The sequence below is a fragment of the Prionailurus viverrinus genome, chromosome B4 (genome assembly GCF_022837055.1).
Source record: "Prionailurus viverrinus isolate Anna chromosome B4, UM_Priviv_1.0, whole genome shotgun sequence".
In the NCBI taxonomy this organism is placed as follows: Eukaryota; Metazoa; Chordata; class Mammalia; order Carnivora; family Felidae; genus Prionailurus; species Prionailurus viverrinus.
This window is the reverse complement of record NC_062567.1, coordinates 71,814,502-71,837,120: the sequence shown is the minus strand read 5'-3', so window position 1 is coordinate 71,837,120 and position 22,619 is coordinate 71,814,502. Positions and strand designations below refer to the sequence as shown.

At 52.0% G+C, this 22,619-nt stretch overlaps 1 protein-coding gene across 7 annotated transcripts in view; it reads left to right on the top strand.

Moving 5' to 3' along the window:
• The window catches only part of VDR (vitamin D receptor), a 74,930-nt gene that overhangs the window by 35,006 nt on the left and 17,305 nt on the right, over positions 1-22,619 (top strand). For 4 of the 7 annotated variants that reach the window (XM_047867436.1, XM_047867441.1, XM_047867435.1 and 1 more), the window contains 2 exons: positions 7,040-7,187; positions 17,919-18,049. In XM_047867436.1, the coding sequence (XP_047723392.1) occupies positions 7,051-7,187; positions 17,919-18,049 (268 nt within the window). In that variant the 5' untranslated portion in view covers positions 7,040-7,050. Of the gene's footprint in view, positions 1-3,731; positions 3,860-3,905; positions 3,971-7,039; positions 7,188-17,918; positions 18,050-22,619 lie in introns of those variants that run through there. The other 3 variants (XM_047867438.1, XM_047867440.1, XM_047867439.1) reach the window with 2 other exon arrangements.

Sequence of the window (22,619 nt, the reverse complement as noted above, 5' to 3'; positions counted from 1 at the left end):
GACTGTTCTGGAAAAAAGAATGTGTATATATGTTGGGGATGGTGGGAAGGAAGAAAAGACATCACCTTAGCTGGCTGTGACATTGCTGTGCCTGAGTTACACTAGAATAAAGAGATGACCAACACTAAGTTAGATCCTACAGTGCTCAGCACTCTGTGGACAGAGTTGAAAGGATGATGAAGTGAAAATCAACGAGAAATGGCTGTGCGCACATAAGCTCACGTGCAGCATGGCTGGCCTACACACTCCAGAGAGAGCCCCCCACGTGGTTCATTCTGTGTGTGCCAATTTCAGGCAGAAGAATTTTTCTCTCCCTTTTCTGGGAAATCACTTAGCTTTCTGCTTCTTTCTAGAAGGAGGGGGATCTCTGAGCCAATGCCAACAATTAGAAAGCTCAGTTTCGGTCATTCCAATCGCAGCCCAGCTGAGCGTGGCCCCCTGTCCTGGGCTCCCGTTCTCCATGGGGCCCATTAGGGGCCACACTGCTCGTGTCCTTCCTGGTCCTTGGCATCTGAGGATGAGTGAACCTCCCTTGCACTAGCATGCTGTCGGGGCTCAACTGAGGGGGTCCGAGAGAAAGCTCAGTGAGGGAATCTCACTTTCTGAGTGGTCTTAAGGCCTCATCATGATGGGAAATCTGGCCTTGGAGTTGCACACTTTCAGAGGTGGAAAAGACCTTAGCAGTCAGATCTCTTGGCTACCACTTATCCTCCAGGCCATAGCTTTACGGCCCTCAGGACTCCGAGGAGGGTTCAGTGAGTGTGGTGGGGTTAAAGTGAGTCTAGCAGCACTTTGATCTTTGTCTTCCCGGGCTCTTCCCAGGACACCCTGTAGCCACCATATCACGAGACTGTTCTAGGCCAGCCTGCCCCGGTGACGCCCATTTAGCAGAAGCCCCGGAAGACGGGGCGTGTGTTGTGTGCGCCGACAGGCAGACATACAGGAGAGGCAGTGGTTATGGCTTCGATGACTGGAACGAAACATGTTATCTCTTCACTTCTTGCTAAGGCAAGGTCAGGACTGGGTCAGGCTCAGGCAGGGGTTTTGATGTGGGATGCAGTCCCCGGAGGAATGGAAGCCAGGGGCTTTCTGCAGACTTGAGCTCCCACCCTGTTTCTCTGAGGCTCAGTGTCAGGGACTTGGGTATTTCTAATACCAAGAGCAGGAGGGGGTTGCTCTGGGGACAGCCCCAGTAGAAGCAATGGGATGTCCTGTGTACTCAGAACATGAATTGCGGGCAGGGGTGGGGAGCTGTATGATGTGGCAAAGGAGGGTGGTAGTAAGCGCTTATTTTTCCATTTCTCCTTTGCTATCCTGTATCCTTGACCCACTTTCCTCGCACTTGGAACTTTAGGCTAAATCTAGGTTAACCTCTTCTAAAAGGACCATCCAGTAGTGCGCAGTTGCATGGGGAGGAGCGGCCAGCGTGTTGAACAAGGTTTTCCCAGTAAGAGGGGATGGCTGGCAGAAAGGGGATCCCGGCTAATGCCTGCCACCCTGAGACTTTGGGAGCTTTGGAAGGAAAAGCGCCATGGCATTCTTCCATCATGACCTGTGGGGATTGTTCTCTTCTTTGCCCCCGGACTTGGTGGAAGCGAAGGGCCTCCAGGACTTAGGGCTGATGAGATGACTGAGATATCTCCCTTAGGAAAGGCAAGCAGAGGGGGGACTCAAGGCAAAAGGGTCTAAGTTCAAATCTGGACTCCAAAGACAAACAACTTCCCTGAGCCTTAGTTTTCCCATGGCTAGAAGAGGGATGATAACGGGACCCGTCTGATGAGGGTGTTGTGAGGACTGAAGGAGAGAGCATACTGGAGAACCCGGAGCGGGGCTCAGAGCGGACCGCCGTGTCCCCGCTGATGATTATCACTGGGATATGGGAGGGGTCAGCAGGAGACAGCAGAAGCACGCGGGCATGGCGCTAAGTTTGCCTTGTGTGGCCCCTGGCCCCCCACTTGCCTGGCCATGGCGCCCTGGGCAAGTCGTCCTGGACTTTGGTTTTGCCATCTGTAAAATGGTACTGCTCCTCACCTCACGGGACTGTTATGAGGCTTATGTAGGTCATGTGGCTAGAGCCTGGCAGATTGGCACATGGTAGATACTCCATACACTCTTTTTTCTTTTTCTTTTTCTTTTTTTTTTTAAGCTCAAGGGTGGTAGTCTACCTGGGTCTCAAGTCTGGCTTTTGAAAACCTTAGGGGTTGAGGACAGGAAGCGGTGGTCCTTTCTGTGCCGACTTGGCCCTCACCTCAGCCTCTGAGGAGCAAGCGGGGATTCTGGGAAATCGATAAGGCCATGGGGTAGAATCCAGAAGAGTGTGGTCAGCCGGAGGTGATGGACGGTACAAGTACGGGGAGCAAAGGAGAGCCTGGCTTGGGGGGTAAGTGACAGCATGTCTGTCCCCAGCAGCGGTGCCTCGTCCCACCCACGACCCTTGGGAGCCGGCCGACCTGGCTCAGGTTATTTCAGCGCATCACCCACCAGCATTTTCTTTTCTTTCTTTTCTCTTTTTAATGTTTATTTATTTTTGAGAGAGAGAGAGAGAGAGAGAGAGACAGAGCGTGAGCGGGGGAGGGACAGAGGGAGAGGGAGACAAAGAATCTGAAGCAGGCTCCAGGCTCCGAACTGTCAGCACAGAGCCTGACACGGGGCTCGAACCCACGAACCGTGAGATCATGACCTGAGCCGAAGTCACGCACTTAACCGACTGAGTCACCCAGGCTCCCCCATCCACCGGCATTTTCCTTGGGTGTTTGCTGGGGGCTGGCAGTGCCCAAGGGGATGGTCAATAGGCTCGGGGAGCTGACAGCCCCAGGGCCCACAGTTTGTAATTCCCTTGGGCTCTTCCCTTCCCTGCCTAGTTGGGCCTCTAGGAGGCAGAGGAACAAAAGCTAGGGGTCTGGACCTTCCCCATCTGGGGATTAGCTTGAAGGCTTTTGCCAGGTTTCAGGGTCAGGCACCTTCTGTTGGCATCAAGGAAGGGAGGAAGTGTGTGTGTGTGTGTGTGTGTGTGTGTGTGTGTGGTCTGTCTGTCTGTCTGTCTCTATGGGTAGACAAGCAGGGCTGGATGTGGGTAGAAGTGGGACGGGTGAAATTCTGCCAGCCCCACCTTGGTGACCCAGCATGCCAGTAGCACACAGACTCTGGGCACCAGAGTCAGCCCGCCTTCAGCCCTCACTGAGGTCGGGGGTGTGGAGCATGTCTCAGGAAGAGCTAAAAGTGGCAGAAAACATCCTGTTTGAAAGCAGCGAGTTGCTGTATTTAACCCCTGCAGCGCTCGCTCCGCCTACACCGTCTGCTCAGACGAGGATCTCGAACACCTGTCTGTGAAGCCGTCCCAAGAGGCCAGGCCCTGTGCCGCAATCCCACCCTGCACCCTTCCCAGCGCGCCTGAGGGGTCTCGGCAGTCCTAGCTGGGATGGGATCTCTTTCCTGCCATCAGCAGTATGCTAGGCCATCCTCTGGCTCTGCTCCCCCCTCTGGGAGGATCCTTCAAATCTGGGGTGGGTGGGGGGGTCCATGGGAGCAGCAGGAGCAGCAGAGCTCCCCTAGATAAAAGCCCTCCCTCCCTCTCAACACCCTCTGCAGTGGAAGAAATAGGGAGGCTCTTTCCATCTGCCTACATGCTGGTTGCTGCCCCCCCATCCCTCCCCACTGCTTCTTGCTACTCCCGGCCTCGAGGGAGGGCTGGTCCTGGCTGCTGCCAGGCTCCACCCCCTCAGCCCTGCCAGCGATGACATGGCACGCCTGTGCCCAACAAATCACTCTGTCAAGTTTTCAATCCCTAATCTCAGGACTAAAGTCTCTTGAGAGAACCTCCTGTACCATTTATTGGACTCGCCAGAGGACTGGCTATGAGGTCAGTGCCAAGCTGTAGACGAAGCGTTTCCCCTTTTTCGTTTCAGAGTCCTTTTGGTTGGACGTGTCTGTGAGGTCACAGACGGGCATCCCCTCCCCTTTGCCCCTTCAGGTGGGTGTTTCCTCTTTAGCCACAACCTCTGTGGCTGGCTGTTTTCCAGGAGCAGGTGCGGGCCATGGGAAGGAGGGGGGACAAAGGAAGGAAGAGGATACTACCCCGGGCTTCACAAATGCGGGTCGGATCCTGTGTCAGCAGAACCGGCAGCAGCCCGCAGCCCAGACCCAGAGCCAGCCGGAGGCAGGGGAGGAGCTCAGAGAGGGGCTCAGAAGGGAGAAGGCCTGCTCCCTCTCAGGACAGGACACCAGGCAGCTGTCCAGTATAGTGACATTTCCTACTCAGCTCCAGTCTGCTCTTTGCCTCTCCTGCCTCCACAGTCTCTTCCTGCCAGCTCTCTGGCCATGTATGCCTGGGTCTCTTTTGCACCTCTGGACTCCGGTCCTGGGCCCTGCCTCCTCGGTAGCAGCAAATAACCCCAAGCCGGCTGAGTTTTCTCTCAGCTCACCTGAAATGGTCCCGTTTTCTGTGGGCTTCCAGCTGAGGGGTCCAGCCTTCTGTCCGGCTGCACTGGGGCCCCAGGCCCCCCAACCCCTGGCCAGGAGCCTTCCTGATGTCAAGGTAGTAGCTCAGCCCATTTCAGGAAGGCACAGTTGTCATGCCGGGGTAGGCTGTTGTCCTGATGCCCTTGCATCATGATGTCACCAGCGAGCCCGGGTGGTGATGAGCCCTCGTTGGACTGATTTGTCTGGCATTCCCCCCACGCCCACATTTGATTTCTCCTTTTTCCACCAAAGCCACCAGATGTTTAGTCGCCTGGGTGACACAGACCCTGTAGCAACGTCATGATGACTGAGAGTTGCACCATCTCAGCTGACCTGGGGTTAAGCCACAAGCATCCTAAACAGTTTCTCCTATTGCCCCACAATGGTATTGGGCCTCTGGGATCCCTGCCCACAACTTGGATGTGTGTGGCACTCTAGAAGCCCTGGGGAGTTGGCTTGGCCTTGGGATGGGCTACAGGGACGATGTTGACAAACCCACGGGTGCTTTATCCTTGCTTTTTAATTCTTTGAAAATTGCGAAATGTTTTATATACGCAGATGGGCCTATTAAACATAAAATCCTATTTTAATAATTTTTGTAGTTTATTTATTTTGAGAGTGACAGAGAGAGCAAGCAAGGGAGGGGCAGAGAGAGAGAGGGAGAGAATCCCAAGCTGGCTCTGCATGGTCAGCATGGAGCCCGAATGAGGGCTTGAACTCACGAACCGTGAGATCATGACCTGAGCTGAAATCAAGTGTCGGACACTTAACCAAATGAACCACCCAGGAACCCCATTCATAACAATAAAAATAATAAGACGCCTATACCTACCACTCAAAGAAATAGGATATAGTGCCTATGTAAGGCCTCTGCATGCCTGTCCCCGATCTCAGTCCCTCAAAGGTTTCTATTAATCATTCCTTTGTTCTTTTTTTTTTAGAGTCTTTATTTTTGTGCATGTGCGTGTGTGTGTGTGTGTGTGTGTATGTGTGTGTGTGTGTGTGTGTGTGTGTGTGTGTCTAAACATTGCAGTTTAACAAATGTCAATCTAGCTGTGATGGGGACAGGCAATAGTGTCACTATAAGTACATCAAAGTTCCCAGGAAAAGAAAAGCTAAGAGAGATGGGATCTACACCCATCTGTGATCAGGGTCCCCTCCACCCTGATCCTTATCCATCCCACTTCCTTCCTTCGTTTTTAGAAAATTAAAAAAAAAAAAAAAAACCTTAAGTATTAAAAAAAAAAAAAAACTTAAGTAAGATTTGGGCTTCTCTGGGCCTCATTTGTGAAGGGTGACATTAAACCACTTACCTCCCGTTGGGTGATTTGAAGAGCAAATGTACCCCATTTGCTCAAACGGGCTTTGAAATGCCAAGTCGTAGCCCCGAGATTCCATTGGAAAGAAGCTCAGAAACTCCCAAGGGTCCTCCGGAAGCTACCTCTCTCACTTCGGGGTGGGAGAACATGGTACTGGTTCCTAACTGGCTTTCTCTCTTCTATTTCTTCTGCCCCGAGGGACCCTCCTGCCCTGGGGCCAAGCGGCCATGCGATGGCCCTTGTGATGACTCAGATAGTCTCAGACTCAGATAGACTCAGATAGGAGGCAGCAAGGTCTGAAGCATCTTAGGGAGGCCGGAGGAGCTCTGAGTCTGACCGCATGGAGCCAAGGGCCCCATCTGCCTAATGGAAGAGTTAAGTCAACCGCTTCCCGAGAAGGATTTCCGAAAGCTACTAGGTTGTGTTCCCTCGGTCCTCCCCGCTCCTCAAGTGTGAAATCCATCTCTAGATGATAATGCCTATTTATCAAAGCCATCTCTGAAAACAAGATTAGTTCACTGTATATGACTCGCGGTATTCGGAAAGACGATTCGGTCAAATCAATGTGTTACGTTTTTGCTGGAGAAAAAGAAAAGAGAAAAGAAGAGGGAACAAGATTTTGATTACCTCGGCGCAGGGACATGGGGCTGTCAGTTCCGAGCCACGTGGCTGTGCGGAGGGGGGGTTGGAATATCAAGGTCTGATTCGGGCATGTGAACTAGTCCGTTCCCCAGACAGAGGGGCTGGGGGCTTCTATCTGCACTTGAGGGGGGGAGGGGCCCCCTTTTCTCTCGGGGGGGGGGTTGCTGGGTAGAATAGAGGCCTCTGGCCTGCTTCAGGGCTGCTCATGAGGTGAGTCGACGCCTCACAGCCTGTAAAGGAAAACGCCACTCTTCGGGTGAGGGTCGCAGGGTACAGAGAGGCTAAACACCTCACCCACAGCAGCCTGGCTAGTAGGCCGCAGATGCAGCCTTTGAACGCAAACCACGCTCTGAGCGGCCTCACCACAGCGCCCCCCGCAGATCGCTCCGGACTTGGGTGAGAGGGAGCCCGTCTTCTGCTCCACAGAGAGTCCGGAGGGTAAGCTGTGGTGTGGCGCGTCACGAGACGAGGGCGCCAAAGAAATCCTGCTCAGGCCTGCAACCTGAGGAGCTGCCCGACCTCGCCGAGTTCCTGGCAGATGGGGGTAGGGGTGCAAAGGATGCCAGCCAGCCCTGGCACTGACTCCGGCTCTGGCCTTGGCCTGCCTGCTCTTCTTGCAGGGACGGAAGCGATGGCAGCCAGCACTTCCCTGCCTGACCCTGGCGACTTTGACCGGAATGTGCCCCGCATCTGTGGGGTGTGCGGAGACCGAGCCACCGGCTTTCACTTCAACGCTATGACCTGTGAAGGCTGCAAAGGCTTCTTCAGGTGAGTCCTCCCCAGGGGCCAGCGGAAGGAGAGGAAGCAAGATTTCCCTGCATGAGGAGAACCCCTGCATCTTCCCTGTCTCTGTCCTTCCCATGCCCATGGAACATGCGAGCTCTTACAGCCACCGGGAGTAACAGGGTCTGGGTGAGAGTATCTTCTTCCTCCCCTCCCTTCAGCTCCAGCTACGTCCTCTGACCTTCTCAGAAATGGTTTTCCTGAGGTTTCTGTCTAGGTCCCCACTTTCCCATTACCCCTTGACCCATAGTCCCCTCTATTAACCCACATGTCTGTCCTGGAGTGACAGGGCCTCCTAACAGATGGGTGACCACAGGCGTGCCCTTGGGGACGTCCTAGAACTTGGCCTCAGAGCTTGTCCTCCCATCCACATGAAACCATTCCTTGGAACAAGGGAAATAGCACCCTGGTTGGACCTCTGTGCTTGATCTGTGCCCATATCTTCACCCATGGCTGGCTGTCCCAGGATGGAAAGCTCAGGCGATGTCAGCAACGTGCCAGCCGTCCTGTTCAGTCAGGGCCAGTTTCTCTACCGGCTGCCTCTTCTCTTCTCCAGTGAGCCCAGTGTCACAAGTGCAAACAGTATGGGGAAGGTATTGGAAAGGCTGAATGAAGGGTGTTCCCATCCAAAGGCAGGAGGGAAGGATGGGAAGGTGATGAATTGCAGTATAGGACTGAGAAACATGAGGAGTGAGCATTGGGCATATATTGGAGAGAGAGCAAGCAGGAGAGAAGCCTGGAAGAAAACATGAAAAAAAGAGCTTCTGTATAAGAGTCTTAATTGGAGGTGAGTAAAGAAAAGGACAAGGCTTTGGCCATCAAGAGAGGAAAGAGTGAATCAGGTCCAGAACAAGAAGGCAGAGGTCGGCCTGGTTGTCTGAACTGAAGGGCCCACCCACTGGCTTTGAGGGCAGAGTGAATCAGAGCCTGGGACATTGTGAGATGCCTGCCCTGCCCCCCGCACCCCCTACCGAGCACAAGGACTCGTGGGCCGTGGGCCGTCTGTGAACACAGCTCCCAACTCACCTGCCCCCTGTCCTGGGAACCAGCTGGCCTGGAGTTTCCCTGCCTTGAGCAGTCGCTGGGCAGCGGGGTTTCTGTGGGTGCTAATTGACTGTTTGGCCTGGCTCGGGCTGCCCACTTGGCTTCCTGGCAGGCTGCTCCCCAGCTTGGGGAACCAGACCAGCAGCATCGCTGGCTGCAGACTCTGCTACCGTGCGGCTCATTCCTCTGCACTTCCTGCAGGGTGGGCCTTCCAGAGCCCCACCTGGACCCTTTCCTGCCACGGCCTTCGAAGTAATAATGGGGAAGGAGGGTGTGTGCGCACATCAGGGCTGCTTCCTACCATAAAAGCAGCCAGAAGTGTGTGAGCTATAGCGGTGGCCGTGCCGTTGCCCTCCCTTGCTCAGATCTTTTGACTTCTCTGTTTCAGTTACCTCAACCACGCACCTGACCTTGTCATCTGACTCCTCTCGTATATAGTGTTAGTCTGGGGATTGATTCGATGACATATACAAAAGTACTTTAAAAAACATAAAGTATGATATGTTATTTTGGAACCTGATGGGTCAATACTTATGTCCTTCATGGAACGCTGTCCTCATGAAATAAACAAACGTCTCTCCAGTCACACACCTTCCTTTTGTTTTTTTCTTTTTTTTTTGGTTTTTTTTGTTTTTTGTTTTTTGTTTTGTTTGTTTGTTTGTTTGTTTTCTTTGACACACTCACTCAATGGATTTTAATGAGCATCTGTTATCAAGGCACTGGGCTAAGAGCTGGCAATATGGGGACTCTGACCAAAGGCCATACGTCACCCATCTGCAACCCAAAGGTCTCCAACAGCTCTTGGGGCTGTTTGGTTAATTCCTAGATCCCTGTCCCCAACCCCCTCTCTTTCTAGGTCACCTATCCCTGGGGTTCAGCTCTGGGAGATGGGACTCTTAGGTGGCTGCTTATTGGGTTCTGACATACTGGAGGTCAATTCCTCGCCAGAGTGGCTCCAACTCCCATGCACCTGTGCTTCCTCCCCTCAGACACACCACTACTCCTTGAAGCAGGACCATGATAGGTAGGCATCTGGGTGGAGGGAGGACAGGTTCCCTGATGCCCAGGACTAGGTGTGGGAAATGGCAAAATGGACAGGGATGGTACGTTTGTATGTCACCCACCCTGAGCCCCTCTTTCCAACAACCCCTGCGTGGAAGTGCTGGTATTACGGGCAGCATTCTGCTTTTGTCCTGTTCCCCTGTCCTTGTCTGCCTTGTGTCTTTACTGTCCCTGCCGTGATGACTGGGCCAGGATGCACTTTCTGAAGAGCCAACACCTCTTGTTGTTTGTCTTGATTTTGTTTGATAAAAATACACACCCACCCACCCACCCCCTCCTACCCACCGCACACACACACACACACACACACACGCACACACACACACACACACACAATCAGTCAATCTTCGTTATTTGTAGATTCTGTATTTGCAAACTTGGCCACTTGTTAAAACTTCCTTGTAGTCCCCACATCAATACTTGCAGAATTTTGTGGTCATGGTGGTGTCAGAGTGGTGAAAACTTCAAGACCCACGACACACACATTCCCAGCCAAGGTGGAACAAGGTGACATCCTGCCTTCTTGTTTCAGCTCTCATGCTACAAACAAGTGTCCTTTTTGTGGGCTGCTTAGTACCACAGTTTTTGCATTTTTGTGCTATTTGATGGTGATTCCACTGTTTAGGATGGCCCCAAGCATAGTGCTGAAGTGCCATTAAGTGGTCCTAACTAAGCACAAGAAAGCTTCGATGTGCCTTATCAAGAAAACAAGTGTTCAAGAAGCTTCATTCAGACATGAGCTACAGTGCTGTTGGCTGAGTTCAGTTTTAATGAATCAACAATATATATTAAGTAAGGTCCCTTTAAATAGCACATGTGAAACAAGGTTATGTATTGATTGATTGATGAAAATGTTGTGACCAGAGGCTCCCAGGAAGCTAACCCTGGGAACAGTGGTTCAGTATGTGTTAATTCAGTGCTCATGGTGCCCTCACAGAACATAACTGTTGCCAAAAAGAAAAATCAATTAAATATACATAATTGCTCCTCTTTTCTCCCCCTTCCCCTTGCTTCTCCTTTACTTCATCCAAATTCTATTTGGTATTTTTCTATTTTTAGTCTATTTCAGATAGAACCCCCTTGCCACTTATGTCTGTGAAATCCTGATCCCAGGAAGAAAGGTCTACGTTTGTGGGGGGGTACCTTCTCTGTGTCAGGTTCCACATCCTTAGGAACACAAAGATAAGTGCAACCAAGTCCTTGCTCTCGGGGAGTTCACTCAACCCTTTCATGGTGTTCTCAAGGAAAGAGAATCCCTTTCGTGCTGAGTCACTGGCTATTTACCAAGCCCTGGGGACCAGTCTGACCATTCAGTCTTTGGTTTGACTTCCAAGATAGTCAAACTAACCTACCATAGGAGCTCATTGTGGTCATCCCAGCAGGTCCAGAATTCATAATCAAACCAAAATGGGATTATGAAGGTTGGACAGTGACCACAGTTCTATTGATCTATGGTCAGACCATAGAGACCATTAGAGACCACTGTTGGCCAATTTGTCCTACAAGTTATTTCATGCTGTTTCTGCTTCATGTTCCTCTGGAATACATGGACATCCTGGGGGGAAAAATGATATTTCCAGTGTGAATAAAATGGCATGGGTAGGCTTGTAAAAGGTTATATGTCTTGGCTCTGTCAACAGCCAGAGCATAAATAAGGGCCAGAGGGGAAAAATACGTAGGTCTACTACAAAGGATATATATATATATTGTACGATCTGTGGATGTGAATGAATCTCTGGTCATGAGTGGCTTAGTTCAGACTCTAATATAAAATAAAGGAAAAGGTATAAAGGACAGAAGAAAATCAGAGGGACCTCTTTGAAGAAGAGAATTAAGAGTATGGTGAAGTTTAAGAGGTGGTCCTGGGGGGTGCCTGGGTGACTCAGTCAGTTAAGCCTCCGACTCTTGATTTCGGCTCAGGTCGTGATCTGGCAGCAGTGAGATCGAGCCCCATGTCAGGTTTTGTGCTGGGCTGGGAGCCTGCTTGAGATTCTGTCTCTCTGCCCCTCCCTTGCTTATGCTCGCTTTCTCTTTCTCTGTCTCAAAATACAATAAAATAAAATAAGGGGAAAAAAGAATACAGATAAAAAAGGTGGAATAAAAAAGGTGGTCTTGGAATGCAGGGTTGAGAAACAGATCACTGCCTCTTCCTCTTGTCTTCTTCCTCCTTGTTGACGCCTCCTTAATCCAGACACTGTGAAGGCGTGCATTGCAAGTGCCAAGCTAACAAACACAGAGTGGAGAAATGCCTTCTTGTTTGCGGGCCTCAAGGTGCTCAGGGACCTTGTTAATTATGAGTCCTGTGGAGTGCAGGGGGCAAAAGGCCGGCTGGTGAGGATCCGGGAACACGAGGAATGTTCTGGCTTTTGGGAAGTCCCCTCAGCTGATACTGCAAGAGCCGTGATGTGAAGGGGAGCAGAGAAACGAGGCGGATGGCCAACGACTTAAAACTCAAAGGGCTTACGAGCACTGGAGTAAACAGAGAGGAGAGAGGAACAGGGCATTCTATGAGCGCCAGTAAATGAGTCCCCACGACATCGGGGCTGCCGGAGAAAACTTTGCCCAGTTCAGCTTGGCAGCTGGCAGCTCTTCCATGGCCGCTCGAGACTGTGACTGAAAGAGAATGAGGAAGGTTGTCCGCGGATGGGTCAAGAGTAGTTTTGGAAGCTTGGGTAGAGGAGGCCGGATTATTTGCAGAGGGAATGTCACTGGAGTTGTCAAGAAAGGCAGCTGCAGGCATGTGAAGAAGATCTTACGTTTTGGGGGGGAACTCAGCTCTCTCATCAAGGCTCACTGGCAGGAAGTCACTCTCGGCACACGTGGGGGTCGTCCCTGTGCTATGGCAGTATAGGGCCAGTGGAGAGGACTGCCAGCGGTGACCCCTCATTTCCAAACCACCCCTCTCAGGGACTGTGTCTCTCCCAATGGCTTTATGCCAGAGGAGACCCCCAAACGGCCTCTGCTGCACGTTCCTGGACTTTAGGGGGCACGTTTTTTTTTTAATTTTTTTTTAACATTTACTTATTTTTGAGACAGAGAGAGACAGAGCATGAACAGGGGAGGGGCAGAGAGAGAGGGAGACACAGAATCTGAAACAGGCTCCAGGCTCTGAGCGGTCAGCACAGAGCCCGACGCAGGGCTCGAACTCACGGACCGTGAGATCATGACCTGGCTGAAGTCGGACGCTTAACCGACCGAGCCACCCAGGCGCCCCTAGGGGGCACGTTTTGATGGCTACTCTGGCTTGGATTGAGGTACGGTATATTCATAAGGAGGACGATGTTATGTAAGAATACTGGAAGCTTTGGAATCAAACAGATCTTGATTCGGATCCTGCTTTCACACTTATTAGCCGCGTGATGTGAAGCAAGTGATTTAACCCTCCAGTCCTTTTCATAACACCTGTAAAATAGGGATAATGCCCATCCTGAAAGGTCGTTGATAGCCTTGGAGATAATATGCAAAATACTGGCATCGAAGGCTCTCGGGAAGCGGAGGCTATTACCATCGTCCTTTTGTAGTGTGTTGCCTCTGAGAACAGACAGCCCTTTCCTCTCCTCTCTCGCGGAACCTGGAATGTGTGTGTAAATAACTCCTGTGCGCGGCTCAAAAGAAGCAGCAGCAGCGGAGCAAATGGTCCGGAAGGGCATATAAGTGAAAAGCAAGTCTCCTTCCCTACCCAGTTCCCGTGCCCCTACCTCCTCCAGAAGCTGTCGCTGTCACCAGCTCGCTGTGTTCGCTGCCAGACTCTTTATATGAAAGCACGTGTGCGGGTTTATGTGTGTGTGCACAGGCACGCACGTGCACGGGGAGGTGGGTGTATATACTAAACTCACCCTCCCGCACTTGCTTTTATCTACCACAGAGCATTTCTTCAAGCTGGTTCCCGTTTCCACGTTCTTCCTCTGTCCTTTCCACAGCCCCGTCATCTTGCATGGATATACTATGATGTGATGGACCAGTTCTCTCTCTCTTTTTAAAAAATGTATTGGAGAGAGATGGAGCATGAGTAGGGGAGGGGCAGGGAGAGCGAGGAAGAGAGAGAATCCCAGGCAGACTCTGTGCACTGTCAGTGCGGACGGAGCCCAAGTCGGGGCTCGAACTCACGAACCGCGAGATCGTGACCCGAGCCGAAATCAAGAGTCAGGTGTTAGACCGACTCAGCCACCCAGGCGCCCTTGGACCAGTTCTCTCTCTTTTAAAAAAAATTTTTTTTAATGTTTTATTTATTTTTGAGAGAGAGAGAGAGAGTACAAGCAAGGGAGGGCAGAAAGAGAGGGAGACACAGGCTCCAGGCTCCGAGATTTCTGTGACACTCAACGTTGCGGTGGAGACAGAGCCCAGAGCTGGTACTTGGCCCCGGGCTTGGGTTTCACAAGGTGTGTCTCTGGTGATAGGGCCACCTACCCGAGAAGGACCCTACTGTCCCAAGCCCGAGACGCTGGCCTCGGGCACTTCAGGCTTCTGTGAATTGCCTGTCATGTTTTGATGAATTGGTCAATGTCCTCTCTCACCCCTGACTTTCTAGAAACTGTGTCTATATTTAGCCTGGCTGCACCACCCCTACCCCTCCTTCCTGAGCTGGGGTATAATTGCCAACCATCCAGAGGATGACAGGGTCCAGGCTTAGAGAGGAGCTAAGGCGATGGGCTCCCACGGAAACTCGAAGCTCTTGTTTCTCAAAACCGAACCAGCTCACAAGCAATTAGCACTGGGAGAAAGACAGAGCAGGGCGTGGATCTTTAGGACAAAGCACAGAGCCACGGCTGGCCAATCTGGCTGCTCCGACTCCTTGTGGGCAGAGGCTAGATGACAGCCACATGTGTGGAAGTGCCCTTAGAAGGCAAGGGATCGGGGAAGAACCGGGTCTCAAGCTCGCAGGACCTGCGGCCCGGCAACTGGGCTGGACTGGGCGTACCTGAAAGCCATTTCAGAAGAGGACCTGGGTCCGGCCAGGTCGTCGGAGGCGGCGAGGGAGTTTCCATCTCCTGAACACCGACCCACGCTCCAGAGTGTGACAGTGTTCTTTGTGATGGCTAACCTCCATCTTCCTGGCTACAATTCCAGGGTCCTGCCTCTGATTCTGTCTTTAGAGAAGCCAGGGCAGAGCTGCTTACTATAATTTTGCATACTAATAATTTAAGAGCTGCATGAATTTATGGGCTCCTTTCTGCGTTGTTCAGCTAATGTGCAGACACGCAGCAAAGTTGGTGGGCTTTGGGACAAAGTGTGGCAAAGGGTGAAAAGCACAAGTGGCATTCTTTTCGTTTTTTTGTTTATTTTTGAGAGACAGAGAGAGAGAGAGAGAGAGAGAGAGAGAGGGAGACACAGAATCTGAAGCAAGCTCCAGGCTCTGAGCTGTCAACACAGAGCCCGACGCGGGGCTTGAACTCACGAACTGTGAGTTCATGACCTGAGCCGAAGTCAGATGCTTCACCGACTGAGCTACCCAGGTGCCCCCACAAGTGACATTCTTACCCCAGATCTGAGCCTTACTGGGAGATAATGTGCCTGGCCAGAAGGCTTTTAACATTTCCTTCCTTCCTTCCCTCCCTCCTGCCTTCCTGCCTTCCTCTCCTCCCCCTCCTCTTCCTCCTTCTTCTCCATTTCTCCCTCCCCCTCCTCCTGCTTTGTTTCTCAGTACTCATGAGAGTACTTCCTACTACAGAGACAAAGCTGGAAGCAAGGATACTGGGTCCTCCCTCCCCAGTGTTTTCTTTTAAGCCAGATCTGCCTTTTTTTTTTTTTTTTTTTTTTTTTTTTTTGGATTCCAACCCAGCCTTGTTTAGAGTCCACTCCTGTTGTCAGGCAATGCTGGGCTGAGTGGCTATCTCCAAGTCCTCTGTGTGTGGAAGCCTGGGGGGGGGGGCTTCAGATTTACAATGAGGAAGATAAAAGAAAGATGGTCATGGTCCACATCTCTTTCTGAGCGACCTTGCAGGTGGGGGAGGTGCCCACCAGTGAGAATCAGAAGCAGGTGCACTAGAGCCCAAGGAAGGAGGGACAGGCCTCCGAGGGATGTGAGGCTGCCTCTCGTGGGGGGGGCCTCAGGGAGCTCTCAGCTCCCAGCACAGGGCTGGTGGGAGGCTTTGGCTTATGTGTCTGGAGGTGCCACATGTAGGCTCCTCCTGGTGCCCCAAACCCTGGAGAATGAACAGGAAGAGCTCTGAGCCAGACAAGACAGTGGGTGGAAGGAAAAAGCAGACCCTCCACTTCTGGGCAAAATGCCTACTTGTAAAAAAAAAAGGAAATGAGAGTTTACTCTGAATTAGAAACTTCTGGCCCTTGAATAAGTTTAGAGAATTACAGGCATTCTGGGGCCTGAGCCTTTGTGGTAATAGGCAGAGCCACAGGAGCCACGAGTGGGAAAGAGGGGGAGGAGTAAAGGAGTGAATCCATCGCACATCCGGTGGTGATGGCAGTATCTCATTTCGGGGTAGCCAGGGTACCTCCATATTTGCTTGTCCCTCTGGAGAACTACAATAGATGGATGGAGGCTCAAGGAGAAGGGCTTTCTAAAGCCCTTCTTAAAGGCAGGCAAAAGCCTAAAGTACAGTCCCTCCCTGGGTAGTCACTGCAGGGGTGGATGTGGCCTTTAGTGGTCTGGACTTGACCCCCATAGCCTCGTGTTTCTCCACCTCCCTGTGTAGCCCTGTCTACTGGGGCCCCCTTGGGTCAGAAGAGGCATAATAGGAGGGTACAGGCAGCCAAGGTCCAAAACCAAAAGCAGCTACCTCGTGAGCCACTGGGTCATCATTGGCCTTGAGTTGTTCTCAAGAGCCAGCCGCCTGGAGCTCTTTGCCTGTGGGCTCCACCTCACTGAGCACCTTGTTTCTAGAGATGAGAGGGGTTGTACACGAAGCTAAAGCTGAGCCTCACATCTGTAACAGCCAACCAGGGAGCCTTCACTTCGTGCTAAATCACCTCACTGAAAAGTTTCTTCCCCTTGGTGGTCCCATCTATGAAATGAGGAGGTCCACCAGTAGTCTCTTGGGTCCCCTAACCATCTGTCCATTATCCACCAACGAGTATGTTTGTCTTAAACTCCGTATGTCTTCTGATGAATGTGAACAGTGAGCCATTTTTCACCAAGAAATAAAACTAGTGTGTGGCCAGCTCCTCTCTAAGAGAGAGAAACGGTTGGACCCGGGCCTTTGCTTCCAAGGCCTGAGCATCTATCACCACAGCTCCTTGGAAGGTGCTGCTGCTCACAGAGAAAGTGATTCTGCCACCATCCCGCCCCAACTAACTCCTGTCCCCCGTCCTGGGGCAAACAAGTGGGGCCTGCCCCTGCTAGGGCTGGGAAGAGCACGAGGAACCTGTAGGACACGGATGATGCAGCCTCCCCAAATCCCATGTGGTGTGGCTGGCAGCAGGGGAGAAAGCCAGATTAAGGAAAATGAGCCCTCAAGCTTGCACACGCACGCATAGGCGCGCGTGCACACACACACACACACACACACACACACACATACGCACACATACAATTTTACATAGAATACCAGCGGCCGGGGAGACCAGCTTCCTAGCTAAGAACCTTCGGTAGTTTTCTGTCCTTGAAGAATCCTTGCTTCCTCTGCCTTTTGGAAAGCCAAGGCCAGACCTTGGCTCAGGGCTCCCGCCCGCTCATCTGGCCTTTTCTCTCTGGACGTGTTACCTGGATGCCTAAAGCTACGGTTTGGGCCCTTCCTCCCTTCTCCACGCACCCGTGTGCGTGTCTGTTCCTGGACCAGGGACGTTCTAATCACAGACCTCCAGGCTCTAGATGACTTAAAGTGGCCACTACTGCCCTCACCTCTCATAATGGCTCACTAAAAGCAGTGAGGGCTGCTCTACAGATTTCAGGATTTTTGTTTTTTTAGTAAAAAAAAAAATGTTTCTTTATTTATTTTTGAGAAAGACAGAGACAGAGCTCCAGCAGGGAAGGGGCAGAGAGAGATGGAGATACAGAATCTAAAGCAGCCACCAGGCTCTGGGCTCTCAGCACAGGGCCCAAGGGGCTGGTGGGGGTGCTTGAACTCAGGAACTTGGAGATCGTGACCTGGGCTGAAGTCCCACGCTTAATTGACTGAGCCACCCAGACTCCCCAGTATTTTTAAAAATTTCACTAGGCTAATTCATTCATGTATTTCCTGTGTAGTAATAATAATAATAATAATAATAATAATAGAGTGAGAAGTAGAGTGCCATCAAAGTAAATCAGGGGCGCTATGCTGGCTCAGTGGGTAAAGTGGGCAGATCTTGATTTCTGGATCATGAGTTCAAGCCCTGGGGGTAGAGCCTACTTTTTAAAAAAAGCAATCATAGTAATAATAAATAAATAGATAAATAAGTAAATAAATCCTTTCAAATAGTAAATAAAATAAATAAATGAAAGCGATGATGGGAGCAGAGTAGGCAATGACAGAAGGAGGAGGAACCTGGAGTGTGGGGGGAGGGAGCGGTGGTCACTGAGAGCTGCCGGGGCCGGGCCCCAAACCCTCTGTGGGAGACGTGGAGATCCCAGGGGTCTTGCCGGCAGGCCTGGGTGGTCACGGTCCCTGCTGGCAGCCAGGGCCGAGGCTGGACGGTGGGTGGCACAGAGGTGGCAGGTGCTCTCTCCCTCGGCAGGCGAAGCATGAAGCGGAAGGCGCTGTTCACCTGCCCCTTTAACGGCGACTGCCGCATCACCAAGGACAATCGCCGCCACTGCCAGGCGTGCCGGCTCAAGCGCTGTGTGGACATCGGCATGATGAAGGAGTGTGAGTGCTCGGGGGCCAGGGCGGGGGGGTCGGCACTAGAAGGGGAAGGTTTCGTGCTGCTGTTCGTGCAGGTTTGGCCCAAGAGGTGTGCGGTCCTTCCCCTGGGGCTGCTGGCGCCCTGCATGTGGAGCTGGGGCCCCGAGGCCAGAACAACAGAGTCCAGGCACCAAGAGGGTACCGCGAGCCTCTCTAGGGTCTGTATATGCATCTCAGAGGCCTGGGACAGCCCCTCCAGAATGAGGCCTGTGAGGAGGGCAGTGCAGGGCACTGCCTTCCTGAGCCCAGAGCAGTCCTCCTCCAAGACCACATCATTATACTCACCAACATCATTATGCTCACCAACCTGCTCAATGACCCAGGGTTCTTTGGACTTTGGGAGAGTGAGCTGCTGAGCTTGGGGAGGGACAGGAGTGGTGGGGAGAATATTGAGAGCCCAGTTGGCATCCGGGGTCTCTCCCCCCTCCTCTGCCTCTGCAGCCTTCCTGCCACTCTGGTCCCTGGGCGGATCTGCCGGCTGGAGCCTAGAGGAGACCAGGGGAAAGAGTCTGTGAGGGGAAGCACCGGACTCTAGGATGACCCTCTGGATCCAGATAGAGAGGAGTGGTCCTAGGACTTCCCGTCCAGCTCTGGGGTTGGAGGAGAGGACCAACAGCAAATTCGTTTGTTCTAACCCTCGATTAAAAACAGCCCCTGGACTTTGTTTCTGAGCTGTGGTACCAGTTATTTGGTAACTAGAGTAGCCATTAAATTCAGCAGACCCTGGGAGGGGCTAGCCTGGCCCTCCCCAGCCTGGAGACCAGGGCACTGGGCCAGCCTGGGCATGGGTGCCCCCTGCACATTCAGCCCTGCCTGTCTGCAGTCTGCACGCTGATCCCCTCCTTGGCCCCGGGGACAAGGCTTGTGCCCTGCTAACCTGTGGGCCTGGGGAGGCTAAGGAGGGGTGCTCAGATGCAGGCACCCCAGGAAGCCCTCCTGGCTATGGGGCTATCGTTTTGGGGAGCGAGGGAGGCAGGTACAGGGAAGATGTGTCCGGAACAAGGGAAGAGTCACGGGATAGGGCTTAGGGGATGGAAAGTTTCTTCCTTGATGGGAAAAAAACCCTTCTCTGTTGTTGGGGAACAGAGACAGCGTGAAGGCCCTCACCTGGAGCCTCCTCCTTGGGCCTGGGGATCACAGCGCTCCACTCCTGATCCCGGCTCCCCAGTCAACACTGACAGTTCTGGAAGAAGTTTCCAGGCTGTTGTTCCTCCTCGCCCCCACGGGAGCGGGCAGGCCTGGACATGCTGATCTCTCCTAGCCCAGTCCCCTGCCCCACCCGACTCCCGTGTTTATCCTGGAGCAGAGCAGGCCAAGGCTGAGTGCCTCATGCGGCTTCTCACACACTGGCTTAGTGTGGCCTCCTCTGTGCGAGGCACGAGGGTGGACACAAACGAGATGCGGTACTTAGAGCTCCTGCTCCTGCCCCCAAGGAGCACACATCCTCCACAGGGCAGGGAGCCTGGGTCTCAGGCTTTTGCCAACCAAGAACCACCATGGTTGCACGTCTGGGATTCAGTAAGGCTCTGCCCCAGAACTTCTGGTCGGTGCCAGCCTCACTGCTGTTCCAGAGGCCCCTCTCCTAGGTCTCAGGAGGAAGGAGGTGTTGCATCCACTTAGAATAGGGCGAACACTTGGAAATATCTGAGACCCAGAAAAGTAAGACTACCAGGACTGGAGTCAGAAAGCGAGTCTCCATGTCTGCTTCTAGATCCCTCCTGGTCCGCAAAGAGAGCTCTGCATCCATGGTGATGAACAGGTCTTGGGTGCGTCCAAGTGCCTCCCCCCAAGAACACCGTGTGGGGGGGAGGGGCAGCAATCCAGAAATGGATGCCCACCCCTCAACTCCCAACAGCTTTGCCCTTCAGCCATCCCAAACACAGCCTCGGTCTTCCCCAACAGAGCCCTGTCCCCACCCTGTTATATATCCACAGTAATCCCGCACCCCTGCCCTGCTATATGCCCAGGGCACTTGTGTCCTTGCCCTACTGTGTGCAACCCTGTGCTCCCATCTTGCTATATGCCCAGGACAGTCCTGGGTCCTCACGCTGCTATATATCTACTGTAGGCCCACACGCCTACCCTGCTGTATGCCCAGGGCAGCCCTGTGTCCCCCAATCTCAGGATGCCCACGCAGGGCGCTCCAGTGAGTGAGGTGTGGGCTGGTAGAGCTGAGCTCTTGGAGTCTGGGCCCCAGAGCTCCTGTTACATGGAAAGTTTGAGCTAGCACTAGGCGCGTTCTTGCCACTGCTGTAAGGGAGGGTACTTCAGGAAGAGCTGTAGTTCTCTGCGTCAATCTAGCCCAGCTTGAAGAAGTCTGTCAGAGTGTCTGAGCCTAGAGCTCCCAACTCAGAAACCTAGGAGAGCCGCTCATTTATCACCTGGGCTGGTGATTGCCTTAAGGCTCAGCCTCCCAGAGACAATTTTGTATCAACATTTGTAAAACCCCTCGGACACCTCCGGGTGGGTTCGCTACGAAGGGAGCTGCAAACACAGGCTCCCTTCTGGCAGGGGCAGAGAGGGGGCCCTTCCCTAGAGGCAGCTCAGGAAGGGGAAGGGGCTGGGTGTGGGAAGTCCTACTGAGTGCAAGATACATGCAGTTTCTGGTTAAATTCTCATAAGAATCCCTAAAGATGTACATACTTCTGTTGTTTTTTTCATAGATGGGGAAGCGCAGAGGAATTAAAATTTCATGCTTTTAAGCTAATAAGTTGGTATGGTATGGGCATTCTGACCTAGGTCTGTTTGCTTCCAAGGGCCAGGTGAGTGGGCTCCACCCTGGCGTGGCCCGTCAGGTACCCCCAGTGGGCCAGAGCTCCCCCACTGTGCATTTCCAGGCACCTTCCAGGTGCCCAAAGGGATGGGCTTAAGAGACTGTTCCCACCAAAGACTCCCTTTCTCTTTCTTCAAGTCCTAGTTGACTTTATTCCTTAGAGCCCAAGAAATTCCATGGTTGAATTCTTACTTCTGGTTGACCTATCCTGCGTGGAAACACCTATATGTTAGTTTGTTCCATGTTGTTACAGATGTATGTCTCTTCTACCCAGAGTTAGCACAGCTCCTGGCACAGCATAGGTACTCAATAAATACGTGTTGAATACATTAGCTCCCCATTACACTCATTTGTACCTCTGTATCTCCCATGGGTCTATAGATCAGAAAGATCTCCCAAATCTGCTATTGTCCGTGTCATTCACTTGATCACGCTTCCAGAGCTTGACTTCCAAATGCAGTTCTAGACTTCATGAAACAGGGAACGTCCTGCATGGGAGCACCGTGCGCAAAGCCATTTTAGCACTCAGCAAGCAACCTAGACGGAAGGCAGAAAAGCTACAGAGGAGCCATGTGGGTTTCACAAAAATCTATAAACACAGCTCATGTGCTTTATTCACTGGAGAGCCCATCAAATGTTCTTTCAGAACCTGTTCGCTCTTATTCTAGGTCAAAGGCTTTCAACTCCAAAACATGGGTCCTCCTAATCATGGTAACGGCATTTTCGGTAGCCATTTCTTGAGAAAGTGATTTTTAAAAAATGCACCATTCCCCGTGAAATTAGCAACCCCTTTAAACAATGACCTATTTGATAAATCACAATGCGCATCTGCACATGTGAGACACTTGTGACTTACTCGGTCTCCAGACAATTTTGCCTGGAGGGAGGCTGGGGGATTGGCAGCCCCCGTTAGAAAATGGCAGGTCTCAGCATTTCCTTCGCTAGCACTGCACACAGAAAGGCAGTAGCTATTTGATACAGTGATTGAGAAGAACAATGGCATAAGGTTAACCTTGGATCTTCTTAACTTTGTCCTTTGAAAGTAAATCATTTACAAACTTTGCTACTTTATTTACTTTTTCATGCTCTTCAGACGGGTTGGAACACTCTGTGTGTTCCACGGCTGAGGACAACAATCCCACTGAGCAAGTAGAGCCAATTGTAATCACAGGCGGTAGGGAGTAGTGGTTACAGTTACGGATTCTAGAGCCTTATTGCCCAGGCCCGAATACCAGCTTCACCATGTGTTAGCTGTATGACTTTGAACAAGGTACATAGCCTCTGGGCCTCCGTTCCCTCATCTGCAAACTGGGGCTAATAGCACCTGCCTTAAAAGGTTTTTATGAGCACTAAATATATGAGCTAATGTTTAAGAAACATTTAGAACGGTGTCCAGCACATAAAAAGTTCTCTATTTTTAATCCATTTTTATTGCCACTGGTTTTTTTTTTCTTCATAAAACTTGATTACCAGGATTTCCAGCTCCCCAACAGACTAGAAGTTAGCTGTTTATGGGAAGAAAGGCAGGCACTGATACAAAGGGACAACACAGAGCTTACCAGAGAGGGGGCGACTGAAAGCTATGTGAGGTAGCACAGGAACTCCCCATCAGGGGTGCCTGGGTGGCTCAGTCAGTTAAGCATCCAACTTCAGCTCAGGTCATGACCTTGCAGTCTGTGGGTCTGAGCCCTGCATCGGGTTCTCTGCTGTCAGCTCAGAGTCCACTTTGGATCCTCTGTCCCCCGTCTCTCTGCCCCTCCC